Source organism: Chanodichthys erythropterus, chromosome 11 (genome assembly GCF_024489055.1).
Source record: "Chanodichthys erythropterus isolate Z2021 chromosome 11, ASM2448905v1, whole genome shotgun sequence".
Taxonomy (NCBI): domain Eukaryota; kingdom Metazoa; phylum Chordata; class Actinopteri; order Cypriniformes; family Xenocyprididae; genus Chanodichthys; species Chanodichthys erythropterus.
The window spans coordinates 57661030-57675997 of NC_090231.1; the positions used below are offsets into that span (position 1 = coordinate 57661030).

The window sequence follows — 14968 nt, forward strand, 5'->3', positions numbered from 1 at the left end:
AATACTGTTCAGTTTCTCGCACAAACTGATCGTTTCGTGTCTTAGGACATTAATGTGTCGTCACGAGCCGCAGGGTTTAATTTGGATTTGTCTGTGCATGTTTTTTTGACTCTCGTACATTGTATTCCCATTGACATGCATTATACGACTGACAGACGGCAACGGTTGGAGTTAAAAATCATAATTTGTGTTCGACTGAAGAAACAAAGTCACCTACATCTTGGATGCCCTGGGGGTAAGCAGATAAACATCAAATTTTCATTTTTGAGTGAACTATCCCTTTAAATCAGACAGTAGCCATGTTTCCATCCACACATTTTCATGTGAATTTTGGAATATCGCATTAAAAAAATGCTGGATGGAAATGCCAAGATGTGCATAAATTCTAAAAATGTGTATTAATAAAAACGTATGTGTTCAACTGAGTTGGATATTTTTTTTATCCAATAAGAATGTGCATAAACTATGTGGAAACTTGTTTACAGAAAAAATTCCTCGATGCACATCAAAAAAGTAATATGACTTTGCTCAATGGGATGGCATAACTGGACTAACCAGTGGACCGATCTCATTGCACAGCATCTGAAATGTTGTTGTGATCATTCCTGAGCCAAAGTCTGTCATCAAAGTGGTTCGGTATCATTACCTCCCAGAACGGTCTTACATGTCTGCATTCCCAAACAACAGGCACCAGCTTCTGAAAGCAAGATAACATGACTGCATTTATTGCTTTTGTCTGTGTGCTATGAGGCACAAGTAATTTATTATACATGAAAAATGTCCCACAGTGGCTTTTCCTACTGCAGCAGCCAGTTTATCAGGAAGTGACCATTTTTTTCTCTTCGACTCACTGCTTTATTTGCAAATGTTTTATGTGATATTCCAATTTTGTGCATAAATTTGGATGGAAACATAGCTAGTGTATGAGTGTATGTATACACCAGGTTTCATAACCTGAAAATCAAAGGGATGATATATTTAGAAGATTGTTGTTGAAGCCTATAACCTCTAACTTTAAAAGTAACCCTAAAATTTGGTTAGTTAATAAAAATGGTGATCCAGGAATGGCTCCTACTTGGATAAATTACTTTAAGCAGGGTATTTGTTGAGTGTGAACAGATACTTTAATACTACAAATTATTTTGTATTGTAGTGCTCCACAAGTTGTGGGCTTGGTGCCATTTGGAGGTCAGTGTCCTGCAGCACTGGTGAAGAATCAGACTGTGACTTAGCTATTAGGCCAGTGCCAGCGCGCCGCTGCTACCTTCGACCCTGCTCCGCATGGAAAATTGGAGAGTGGAGTAAAGTAAGTCCACATGCATGCAGCCAAACATAATGAATTCAATGAATGATAAAACAGTGGATGTTGCTACTCCTGGTCTCTATTTCGGCAGTGCTCGAAGAACTGTGGTGTAGGAGTGAAGGTCCGAGAGATTCAGTGTTACGACACACGAGATCAGAGGTTGCTGCGGCCATTTCATTGCCAGGCCACTTCCCCCAGACCTCCTGTCCGAATTCCCTGTAACATCCACAACTGTTTAGATTGGTACACCTCCTCTTGGGGGCAGGTAAAGAGGTTTCGCGATCTGTAGTTGGTTATCCCTCCTTAGCTCTTTGCGTCTGTTTCCTGATCTTCACTCTACTCTCTTCATCTCTGTGTCTGATTTTAACATCATCTATGCCCACAGTGTTCAGAGCTGTGTGGAGGTGGGGAGCAACAGAGGCTGGTCACTTGCCCTGAAACTGGGAAATGTGATGACGATCTGCAGCCCAGCAACATCCAGACTTGCAACGCCCATACATGCAACCAGTGGATTACTGGATCCTGGGGTCAGGTGAGTGTCATAAAGCTCTAGAGGAAGTGTTCCTTTTGAAGTATTTCATTTTTACAAGCCATCCAGTTTAACAGTGTGTCTCGCCACTAGATAACAACTGTAAACGGGGTGTAAAACCTTTTGAACTAGTCCACTTTCGACCACTTTCAGAGGTAGTTAAAAACGTGTTCGACCGGATTGCTTTCGTAGAGTAGACGCTCGTGTGGTCGAATGTGGCAACCAGCCACAAAAGACAGTCTATTCTCCACCTCCTGACCTAATGCGAAAACGTTACGGGAAGCACACTAGCCAGATGGGATTTAATCTTTGTCGGCTGAAGACCCAAGTTTGGTTTGAAGACGAAAAACATACCAAGTACAATGTTCTCTCATCATTCTTGATTTCTAACACACACTCACCACATTCAGCCGGTCTTGCGGCTGTCAGAGCAGAAACAAAAGCTGATGCTCTCCGTAATCTCCAGTCGTGTTCATATGTAAATTGTGCAAGTTTATTTTGTCCATTAGATCGAAAGATCCGAAAAACCCGCCCATAGACCCTCCCCTCGAAGATATCAGGACAGAAGTGGTTGAAAGTGGACAAAAGAGACTGTCATGATCACCAGTTGGAGTGCCCTATTTAGCCACCAGAGGGCACTCCAACATGGACTATTGTTCACCTCACTTGGACTTCAATTCCCATAACCCACTTCCCGGACTCATTATCCCATTCATTGCACCCAGCTGTTTTGTGTTTCATCATTAGTGTCTGTCTATTTATACCTGGTTTGTTTCTGCTTTTGTTATGGTGTTTTCATGGATGTTACTGGTTTCTCCATTTTGGTTTTCTTTGTGTTTTTCTTGTTTTTTTTTGTATGGACTGTTTCTGTGGATTTTGACCCTTGCCTGTTTATGGATTACATTTCTGGATTTCCCCATTAAAACCTGCACATGGATCTTACCTTCTCGTCTCTGTGAGTTACGTGACAGAGATGGATTAAAACACCAAGGGTCTGCCTCGTCTACATGATCCATTCAACCAAAACGTGATCCGTTCAACCAAAACTCATCTTAATACCAGGTGTAAACAGGGCCTAAACATGTGAACCAATTAGCCCACACAATCAGAATTAGAGGGACATCTTTTGCTGGGTTCTGTACAGAATCTCAGATTTTTTTATTGAAAAACTGTTGGGGAAACCAAGAACATCTGTTCGGTTACATGAGCGCAGAAAAGTGAGTGAACTCTACACCATAAAACTAAGGCAGCAGCAAATAAGAAGAAAGCATGCACAAACCTTGTTACTTCTCATGACTGATTTAAATTGTAGAAGTGGACCAGATTTGAGAACAAGAAAAGACTCCCGCACCAAATACTACTTCACAACCCATGACCACTTGTAAATCCCCCACCCCCCAGAACTTTAGGCAGCATATTTATCATGTATTGGAAAGAATAAAAACACCCAACAAATGTTTGGCAAGCAATATTTTGTTTGAAAGCTTCTGATTACTGTAGTTTGCTCTGTTGTGGCAGTTTCTGAAAATGGCAACATCCCAAATAGTGGAAGAAAATTACAGAAGATTGATTCATTTGTAATTATCTCTTATTCAATGTTTCTTTCCAGATATTCAAAGATCGAGAGATGTAATGGATTATTCATAGTGTGTGCATAATGTCATAGCTGAATGTAGGAAGTTACAGGCACAGTCAAATGCACAGTGTGCCCACATGAACTCAAGTGTGGGTATCTGCAAGTTAGAGTAACGTGTGTAACTAAAGGTATGTGCCGAAAGGTCTTTACAATTGGCTGTGAAAGCTGCCTGTTAGGGTGTGGGGTAGGGTTAGGAGTTAGTTTTTGGTGTAGCATTTCACCTTTCGGCACACCCATTACTCCAACCTGCAGTTATCCCTGTCTCCATGAACTCACAATGCTTATTCTGCACATTAAGTTGCTAATGTGGACTAGGGTGTGTACAGAATTGTGCTTGCACTATAATTAGATTTCCTAATTGGACAAACAAAATGTTAAGAAATGCATGACATTAAATTTCACATTCTAAAACATCAACAGTGTTGATTTAGCAAAATAAGGCTGGTTTGCTAATAGGAATTAAAGTGTTCATATGATAAAATATAAAAGTCCTCCAAACCTTATGCACTGCCTTTTTAATTCTAAGGCTGTGTGTCCACCAAAAGTGTGTAAACACTTGAATCTGACTATGTTCTCGATTGTTGGACACATGCACAGTGCCGTGGTGTTTACACTTGTTTTACGCTATAAGCGTGCATATGTTTCTTTAAAGCTGCCCTAGAACCAGTTTTTACAAGATGTAATATAAGTCTAAGTTGTCCCCTGAATGTGTCTGTGAAGTTTCAGCTCAAAATACCCCATAGATTTTTTTAAATTAATTTTTTTAACTGCCTATTTTGGGGCATCATTAACTATGCACCGATTCAGGCTGCGGCTCCTTTAAATCGCGCGCTCCCTGCCCCCGAGTTCACACAGCTAATATAACCCTCAAATAGATCTTTACAAGATGTTCGTCATGCATACTGAATGCATGCATCAGAACATGTAAGTATAGTATTTATTTGGATGTTTACATTTGATTCTGAATGAGTTTGATGGTGCTCCGTGGCTAAAGCTAACATTACACAATGTTGGGGAGATTTATAAAGAATGAAGTTGTGTTTATGAATTATACAGACTGCAAGTGTTTAAAAATGAAAATAGCGACGGCTCTTGTCTCCGTGAATACAGTAAGAAACTATGGTAACTTTAACCACATTTAACAGTACATTAGCAACATGCTAACGAAACATTTAGAAAGACAATTTACAAATATCACTAAAAATATCATGATATCATGGATCATGTCAGTTATTATTGCTCCATCTGCCATTTTTCGCTATTGTTCTTGCTTGCTTACCTAGTCTGATGATTCAGCTGTGCACAGATCCAGACGTTAATACTGGCTGCCCTTGTCTAATGCCTTGAACATGGGCTGGCATATGCAAATATTGGGGGCGTACATATTAATGATCCCAACTGTTACGTAACAGTCAGTTTTATGTTGAGATTCGCCTGTTCTTCTGAGGTCTTTTAAACAAATGAGACTCACTGTATGTCATTTCCATGTACTGAACTCTTGTTATTCAACTATGCCAAGGTAAATTAAATTTTTGATTCTAGGGCACCTTTAAGTCTCATCTGACGAACTGGTCAGAAGATTGTTAAAAAATAAAAAGCTCTTCTGACATAGTTGTCAGCTTTATTTTTAGATGTGTCATGAGGCAAAAATGACAGTTATACTCATAATAGCTCTGGTGACATTATAGTGGTGGCCTTCTTTGGTTCTCAATGTGGCAAGTGGGCAATGCAATGAAGTTCTGTTTGGAATACATGTAATGTATATGAATTTGTGAATCAGACTGCAACATTTAGGGTTCATGTAAACAGAACTTTCAGAATCTAAAATTGGATTGGATTTCTTACAATTGATGAAAAAAAGTGTAAACGCATCTACTGAAAGTGGAAAAAATTGAATGAAAATTGTAGGATATGACCCCTTTAAAAGGGGTCCTATAATGCACCTTTCACAAGATGTAATATAAGTCTCTGGTGTCTCCAGAATGTGTCTGTGAAGTTTCAGCTCAAAATCCCCCACAGATCATTTATTATAGCTTGTCAAATTTGCCCCTATTTGGGTGTGAGCAAAAACACGCCGTTTTTGTGTGTGTCCCTTTAAATGCAAATGAGCTGCTGTTCCCGCCCCCTTTCCAGAAGAGGGAGGAGCTTTAACAGCTCAACAACAACAAAGCTGGAGAATCTCACGCAGCCAAAATGACGAAAGCGTTCAGCCTTACATTGTTCAAACCGGAGTCGACACTGATGGAGAGACTCAGGAAGAAGTTACAACTTTTGTTACTAACCTGGGAAGAAGCTCGTCGTAGTCCCTATCAGCCATTTGGTGTAGTCCTTAAAAAGCGATTTCTGTAAAAGAAAATATCTCCCTTTGTATTGAACTATGAGTGTCGTAACTTTGCAGATGTTGTTTATGCTCAAACAGCAACATTACACACTAACTAAAGTTAAATGTCAAAACATTCAATTAGGTTGTTGATCAGAGCCATCTGATGGAAGATTATTAAAGCAAACTTGGCCCAGAATGGATGGATTGTAGAACCCGTACTGGATGTTAAACAGGCTTGTCTATTGTGTGTTGGCAGTGTTCGGTGTCCTGCGGAGGAGGCGTTCAGCGGCGACTGGTCAAATGTGTCAACACTAAGGCCGAGCTTGAGGATGAAAATGAGCATGTGGATTGTGATCATGAACCTCGACCAAAGAACACAAAGAAGTGTAACGTTCATGACTGTGACAGCGCCCCCTCTGGTGAGTAGAGCTTTGTGAGGCAATGTATACATGCATATTGACAGAATTAAATTGAGATTGCCTTTTAAATTGACTTTGAACCGAGGTAGAATTCATATGGGAATTTAAGGTAGTACAATTAAAATGAGTGAAATTCAATGTGCAATTTCATTTCATTTTTAAAGTGTCCCTATTAACCTTTTTCAGATATTACCTCTCATTCTGTGTGTAATACAAAGTTTCAAAGATCAAAGCACATGATAAATGGAGTTATTGTTTCCCAAAAGAAAGAAGAGATTCTGAACTTCCTGTAAGTTTGTAACAAATTCGCATAATGCCAGCTGATGGACTTCACTGGCTGCCTGCGAACAACATCTACTTTGCCCCGCCCTCAAACACTGTAGTTGTAGCTGGACTGAGTCTTTTTATACTAGTCATAGATATTTTATAGGCATTTATTAAAAATGCCACAGAGCCACAGTATTTCCAGTCTTAGGGGAAATAAGCTTGTTATGAACAGCTTAGTTATACTTTCCTTTTGTCTATTGTTGTTGCATATTAAATTGGGGTAGGTGTATTTTAGTTTTGAAAAATATACACTTCACCTTTGAGATGCCATAGCCAAAAGGGATTTATTTCCTCTATAGCTTGGACAAATCTTGTGTGTTATTGTGAACTGCAGTTACTGGTAGCATGAATACTAATGACATTTGTAGATTTAAAGCAATTGCCTTGCATTTATCAGCAATCATACTGAGAGAGAGAGAGAGAGAGAGAGAGAGAGAGAGAGAGAGAGATTTCTTTACAATCACTTTATTACAATTGTTCTTCAAAAATTTACATAACTACAAAAAATAAAAAATAATAAATAAATAACATTTACATCAACTCTCTTATGAAAACCATCTCTTCATTGACAACTGAACAAAGAACATTACAACACCACTGAATTTCAAAAACATTTATCGTACTCATTAATTTATGAAAATTAAAATCAATAAGCATTCTTGATTTTACCATATTTTTAAAAACTAATACCACATCTTGTCCTAACTTCTTTTCTATCTTATTTCTCCTAGTAATATAAACAGTATATTTTGCTTGTCCTACAAGAAAATTAATAACATGACATTTTAACTTTAGTTTTGGACTATAATAAAAACCAAGAATAAAATCTTGTTTTGTAAAACAAATATTAAAAAAATCAAAAATAATGTTTAACAAATCAAAAAGAAGGTTAAGTCGATTGCAATCCATAAAACAATGAAATATGGTCTCTCGTTCCAAGCAGAAAGGACATTTGTCACTTACAGTGGGATTTAAAATAGATACAAAAGAATTTACAGCAATAGCTCCATGTAAAATTCGCCATTGTAATTCACCAAGTTTTTTTGTTAATGGTGGTTTGTAAATTGCTCTCCAAACAGGTTTAGTTTCAAAATCAATCCCTAATTTTTCTCTCCATACTGTATCTGTTTTAATACTTAAATTTTGCTTATGAATAACTTTCACAATGCATTTATACAGCATTTTTCCTTCTACTGTGCAAAAGTCAATATGCTCATTAATTCCCAATTTTAACAGTGGACTATTAGCACAAGACCCATCTATAGCAGGAGAAATTTCAATATCTGGAAAAAGATCTTTACTGTCAGGGATTAAGGTTCCTGCACCAAACTCTTCTAAAAGTATCTTCTCCTCGGCAGTTAAAATCATAATCAATTTATCAAGAACCTTCTTAACAAAACGTATTGATCGAATCCCTAAAAGGGTAGTAACTTGTTCAGGTCTCTGGAAATCATATCCTGATTCAGTTATAATGTTTTTTAACTTAAAAATCTTTTTACAACATCATAAATCTATTAGACCAGGAAAATCTCTAGAAACATCAAACCTTGCTCCAAAAATAAGTGGTTCTTCCAACAGCCAATAAAGAGAAGTTGCTGGTTCCATCCACTGATGTTTAAATAAACCCCACACTTTAAACAAGTTTTGATAAAAAACAGGAATTCCAGTAAAATTCAACCTTTTATGATCAATTAAAAACAATGTTAAATCCATTTCCATATTCCCCACTCTTCTTAAAATGCTTAATGCCAGTGGCCTCCAGACAAGTGAGTGAGTTCCCATTAAAAGTTTCTGTATGTATTGGAGACGGTAAGTGGCTCTTCTGCTTGCAAGATTTACTAATCCTTGCCCTCCTTCTTCCTTGGGCAAATACAATATGCTTTGAGGAGTCCAATGATAATTGTCCCAAAAAAAGTTCACCAGTTCTCTTTGAATATTTACAAGGAGTCCATTTGGAGGGTCTACACAAGCAAATTTATGCCATAATGAAGACGCCACAAGATTATTAATTACAAGAATACGCCTTCTATAAGACATTTGAGAGAGTAACCATTTCCATTTTTCCAATCGACCTTTTATTTTCTCAAATAGACCTTCCCAATTTTTCTTTATGAAGCTTTAATTTCCCAGATAGATACCAAGATATTTTAACCCTCCATTTTTCCAAAGCAATCTTCCTTGTAAAGTGGGAAGATCTCCACTCCAATTTCCCACTAATATAGCTTCACTTTTCCCCCAATTGACTTTAGCAGAGGAAATGTATTTAAAATCATTAACAATTTTTTCTAACTTATTAATGTCATCTCTTCCATTTACAAAAACAATAACATCATCAGCATAGGCGGAAAGATATAAAGGATTATTACAAGCAGGGAAAACCAGACCTTTTAAATGAACTCGTAACTTTTGAAGTAAAGGTTCAATGGCTAGGGAATACAACATACCAGACATGGCACATCCCTGCCTAACTCCCCTCTGTACTTTTAACGGAGCACTCAAACCACCATTAATCTTAAGAACACTCTCAATGTTACAGTACATAGCCTTAATCATTGATATAAAAAAAGGACTAAAACCAAAAGCCTCTAAAGTATTCCATAAAAACAGATGTTCAACTCTATCGAAAGCTTTCTCTTGATCAAGAGAGATCAGACCAAAGTTAATTCCAAAGAGTTTAGAAGCATCTAAAACATCTCTAATTAAAGCAATATTATCGAAAATAGACCTGCTAGGAATGCAATAAGACTGATCAGAATGAATCAACTGGCTTAAAACTTTACTAAGTCTTATAGCCAAAGCTTTAGACAAAATTTTATATTCTGAACATAACAATGAAACAGGGCGCCAATTGCTGATATACTGAAGATCACCTTTTTTAGGTAACAACGTAATAACTGCTCTTCTGCAGCTCAGTCCTCTTTCCAGCCTGTCATTAAAAACTGCCAGCAAATCCTCTCCTATGACGGGCCATAGAGTTTTATAGAACTCAACTGTTAGCCCGTCAATTCCTGGAGATTTACCATTCTCCATGCTCATCATGGCAGTATACAGTTCTTGCAATGACAAAGTCTGTTGTAGTTCATTGTTGGACTCTTCATCCACCTTTGACAGTCCTTTAAGGAAATCATCAGCATCTGCACCCCATTCCATCAGATCAGATTTATAAAGGTCAGAATAAAAATCTACAGCACAGCTACGAATATCAGCGGGCTCAGTAAACTCTTGTCCTGTAGCTGACCGTAAAGAATGAATAATTTTACTTTGACCTTTTTTCATTTCCAAATTAAAAAAGAATTTCGAAGGAGCATCCATTTGAGTTACAGTTTGAAAACGTGAGCGAACTAAAGCTCCTTGGGCTCTAACTCCCAACAGGTCTATTAACATTGTTTTTTTTTTCTTCAATTCATCAATATGCGTTTTATTTTTTGTAGATGTTATTACATCCTGTAAAGCAACAATTTCCATTTCTAAATTCTTCATTGACTGGGCTATATCTCTAGTAACATTCAGAGTGTACTTTTGACAAAAATCTTTTATAAGAACTTTACCACAATCCCACCATTGCTGCAATGAAGCATAAAAATGTTTTTGCTGCTTAAAAGTCTCCCAAAAAAAACTAAAATTATCTATAAATTTTTTATCGCTCAACAATGAAGTATTAAAAATCCAGTATGCACTCTTACACTTAACATACTTAATTGAAACACTGCACAGAACTAAACTGTGATCAGAGAACCCCACTGGAATGATTTTACAAAATTTAAAAAAATTACGTTGATGCTGAACACTATAAATTCTGTCAAGTCGTGCCAAAGAGATAGAATTTTCGGTACTATGAGTCCAAGTATACTGTCTAATATCTTGATTCATACTTCTCCATATATCACATAAATCATAAGTCTCAATCAGCTGTATTATTGTTTTCTGAGAAGCAGCATGAGGTTCTATATGATTTCTATCCAACTTGTCATTAGCAGTACCATTAAAATCTCCACCTATAAATAACAATTCTTCTGGATTTAAACCTTTTAAAACAGCATCTACCTTTTTAAAGAAAAGAACTCTTTCTGCTCCTTTAGTAGGTGCATATAAATTCATAAGTACCATAGTGTTTTTTTCACATTTAACTTTAATCTTTAAAAACCGATCACCAAATACTTCATCAACTTCACAAGATAAAGGTAAAAAATGTTTTGAAAACAAAACAGCAACACCTCCGCTAATAGAGGATTTATGGCTTAAGATAATTTGTCCATCCCATTCTCTTCTCCAGTCGGTCTCATTTTTAAAATCACTATGTGTTTCCTGTAGAAACACTATATCAATTTGCTTTTGTCTAATAAATTCAAACAACATCATTCTTTTATGACAATCTCTGGCACCATTTATGTTTAGAGTTCCGATTTTAAAATTTGTCATAATTATTTTAGAGACCAGAACAAAACAAAAAAAAAAAAAGAGAGAGAGAAAAGCTGCCAAAAAAATAATTTTTGGCAACATTTTAGAGGTTGACAACTTCATCATCCTTGGTAATTTGTTTTTTGAGTTTGTTCACAATTTTTCTTAAACGGTAAACCTTGAAAAACTCCCTCCTAAGGAACCTCACATCATTTACAAATTGTTTAGAATCAGGGAAGAAATCTTCAACTTGCACTCCTTTCATTCCCTTTGTTTCTTTCAGAAATCTGCTAATGTCTTCAGCTCTATACACACAAATCAGGTTTTCATTTTGAGAACTAGTGGACAGATTTGAACACTGAGACATATTTGAATCAGAGGAATCTCTATCACTATCTGATCCTGCATTCTCACTACCACCATCATCTTTCTTGACTTGTTTAATAGCCTTTCCACAGCTTTTCTTCTTTCTTTTAACTGGGATCTTAAAAACAGATTCTGCTTCCTTCTCAAATTCAAAATCATTGTCCTCAACACTCATTTCATCAGCATCTACCACGCAAACATTTCCAGAAAATTCAACCTTTTCATCGGACATCAACAGTGTGTCATTTTTATTAGACTTACCAGTCTCTGTTGTATCAATTTCAATCTCAGTAGCTACAACTACAACCGACTCGTTTTCAGCGGCTTCTACTACAGACGTAGGCCTACCAACAATTTCCGCGTTCCTCGCGATCTCAACCGGGACAGCAGCAGAAACTACTTCTGAGTTTGTACTCGTACCTGCACTGCCCGTTTTATTAGGACAATCACGAACAAGATGTCCAACATTTAATTGTGGTATCAGATGTTGCAAACACTGTGTAGTCGAACCCATCAATTTTGAACTTGAAAACAAGATCGATGTCATCAATTCAATTTTTCAGCACCATAAAAACTTGTCTTCTAAACGAGACTAGATGTTTTACCAATGGTGACTTGCACCCGAGAGGGATTTTCTTAATAGGGGATACCGGTTTGCCATAACGAGATAATTCTTGCACCAACACCTCGTCTTTAATAAACGGAGGTACGTTAGACAGTATAACTTTCTTAGACGGGCTACTCAAAGGCAAAACAGGCACGAGTGAACCATTCAACACTACGCCGCTTTGCACAATGTCATTTGCCTTTTCAACGGATTTAAAGAAAAGAACAATTGCACTGTTCATCCGCGATGCCGACACAATATTATCATGTCCCACGATCTCTCCCACCGCTAAACAACACTGTTCTACACTGATTCTAGACTCCACCTTCACTCCGGGTTAAATTATCAAAACTCATAGTGTTTTGGTTCGTCATGCCTCCCAGCATAACGCTGGTAGCAGACGCAAACACCTCTAAATATCAAACGGCCAAACAATTCAACACATAAAAGACAAACACACATACATACATAAAAAAGATAGAAGATAGAAAAGTTTTTAGCACACAGCTACAAACGCACTCACCCTCACCACACTCCGTTCACTCCCAGCATGCACTCCGACAAACAGAGAGAGAGAGAGAGAGAGAGAGAGAGAAAGAGATCCACTTTTTGTTTGCTATTTAAAGTTCTATAAAGTGCTGCACCTTTAGATTGGTTTGACTTGATTATTGCTGGTTGCTGAAGGATTGGACAGAATATCTGTGCCATTTACGGACCCCTGAATCCTTCTTCAAAGCTGCTCTTTTGTCATGGGCCACTGGGAAAAGAAGAAAGCTGTGTGCAACACACCAGACAATGATTATTCTGATATATAAAGAGAACGACACACAGGCCTTTCACATGAACAGGAGTTGTAGTTTCAGACCAATAAGACAAAAGCTAACAGCTTAAAGAATCTTAGCTAAAAGCTTAGCTTTTTTTTAGTCTATGATCTTAGTTTAGAGTTAAGATGAAATAGTATTCACAACCCATTTTACTTCTGTAATGTGTAGGGTTGGGAATCAAAAATCGATTACAATCTTATCAGTTACTGTGTGGGAGTTTTAATGTGATTTTTACCTTATTGGAATATTCAAACAATACTCAGCCCTAGTAATGTGACATGTTTTCTATTTAAACAATGTTTTAAACCTATAGGCGTTGTTGAGTTTTTAGCCGAATTTACATTATTCAAAATATTGTCATTAATTTGAGGTTCACAGATAGCACTTATAACCAAATTGGAAAATTCAAGTAAGAAAATGCTCCCTGCCTTAATATTTACTCCTTCATATCCCTGTGAAGAATTCCAGTCACTTCTTTCTTTCTTCAAGTAATTCAGCTCACCTGTCTCACAGCCTTTAATTAGCATCATCATTACTTTGAAATGTACCGCCAGGCCTGTTATGTGCTAGTGCTGAGAAAATTGCTTTGGCTCAGTGTGCTAATTAAAATGTGATTCGTGATGAGCGGTTTGGGGGTGTATGTGTTTAATTCCTTACCTTTTGAAAGAAATTATCCAGGAAATCCACCCACATTTGATTAGTTTTGGGAAAAGCAATGTTTGTTCATATTTTTTCACCCCAGTGCAGGTCACTAGGAGACTTCAAAAAATAATTATGCCACCATGCTGTGCACAAACATTTTCTAGAAGAAACACCTCAGCTTTCACCTCCTCGGTAATCATTAAGACTTGATGTATTATTTATTTTAATCCATACAGACTTTTCACGGCTCAAGATGATGTTTTGTGTCAGACCTTGAATCTTAACTTTCATAGTGTGGAGAATTTCATAATTAAGCTAATAATCATTAAGCTTTTTGTAACTTTTTTTTTTTGTCTTCTTCAAGTACAAACTGTATTACAAGACTAGGGTCTTGTTTCCAACTGGTATTAAAATGTTTTTTAAATGTGTCTCCTGTGACTACTTTTGCTCTGATTTCCGCTAGAGACGTCCCTCTTATTTCGTCACACTCTGCATCACTACCTCGGAAATGCCATAAGTGACGCACAAATTTTATTAACTGAACAAACCCGTGTTGCACAGATTACGAGCAATCGGGAAAGGAAGCGAATGAAAAGGCTAAAGAAAGCAGCTGTATTATCTGTGTGTTTTGTAGCCCTTTTTTTACAACACGTCCCACAGTAATTTTGTATTAGGTCAGTAGGCGGAGAGCAGACGGTCTTTTGTGGCTGTTTGAACGCATTAACCCACATGAGCGCTAAACTAAGAAAGCAATGCGGTTGAATGTGTTTTCCACTACTTTTAGAAGTGATTGAAAGTTCAAAGATTGAAAAGCTCAAAACTTATTTGACCTTGTTTACACACGTATTTAGCGTTGTTCACTTGTGATTGGATATATAAAAAAAATGTGTCTTATACCAGGGCTGCGTTCAGCCCTGACAAAACGTGGGTTGAACACCCCGTTCTGATGATGCAAGGGTTGCAACTATGGCAGCTGAGAAGGCCATTCTTTGTGTTCTTTTTGAAGAATTTTCAGAGCCTGATGAAATCAGTATAAATACATGTTTAATACTGCAAAATATGCTTGATGTTACAGTCACTGCCCTTGCCGTCCAGGGACGCGTTTCCCGAAGCGAACTATGGTCGCACGTCCCGTCGTCACCAATAGAATTCAATGGGACTTACGAGCATGGTTCATCAACGATGCTGGTTGGTTGGTTGGTTGGTTGGTTGGTTGGTTGGTTGGTTGGTTGGTTGGTTGGTTGGTTGGTTGGTTGGTTGGTTGGTTGGTTGGTTGGTTGGGTGGTTGGTTGGGTGGATGGGTGGTTGGGTGGATGGGTGGTTGGGTGGGTGGGTGGTTGGTTGGGTGGTTGGGTGGGTGGTTGGTTGGGTGGTTGGTTGGTTGGGTGGGTGGTTGGTTGGTTGGTTGGTTGGTTGGTTGGTTGGTGGGTGGGTGGGTGGGTGGGTGGGTGGGTGGGTGGGTTGGTTGGTTGGTTGGTTGGTTGGTTGGTTGGGTGGTTGGGTGGTTGGTTGGTTGGGTGGTTGGGTGGTTGGATGGGTGGTTGGTTGGTTGGTTGGATGGGTGGTTGGTTGGTTGGGTGGTTGGTTGGGTGGT

The 14968-nt window shown here is 37.9% G+C and overlaps 1 protein-coding gene across 1 annotated transcript in view; it reads left to right on the forward strand.

Annotated features, from left to right (window-relative positions):
- LOC137030980 (A disintegrin and metalloproteinase with thrombospondin motifs 7) overlaps positions 1–14968 on the forward strand; it is a 90597-nt gene that overhangs the window by 62740 nt on the left and 12889 nt on the right. The window contains exons 20-23 of the mRNA XM_067401526.1: positions 1154–1306; positions 1395–1568; positions 1689–1835; positions 6048–6210. Coding sequence (XP_067257627.1) covers positions 1154–1306; positions 1395–1568; positions 1689–1835; positions 6048–6210 — 637 coding nt within the window. The remainder of the gene's footprint in view (positions 1–1153; positions 1307–1394; positions 1569–1688; positions 1836–6047; positions 6211–14968) is intronic.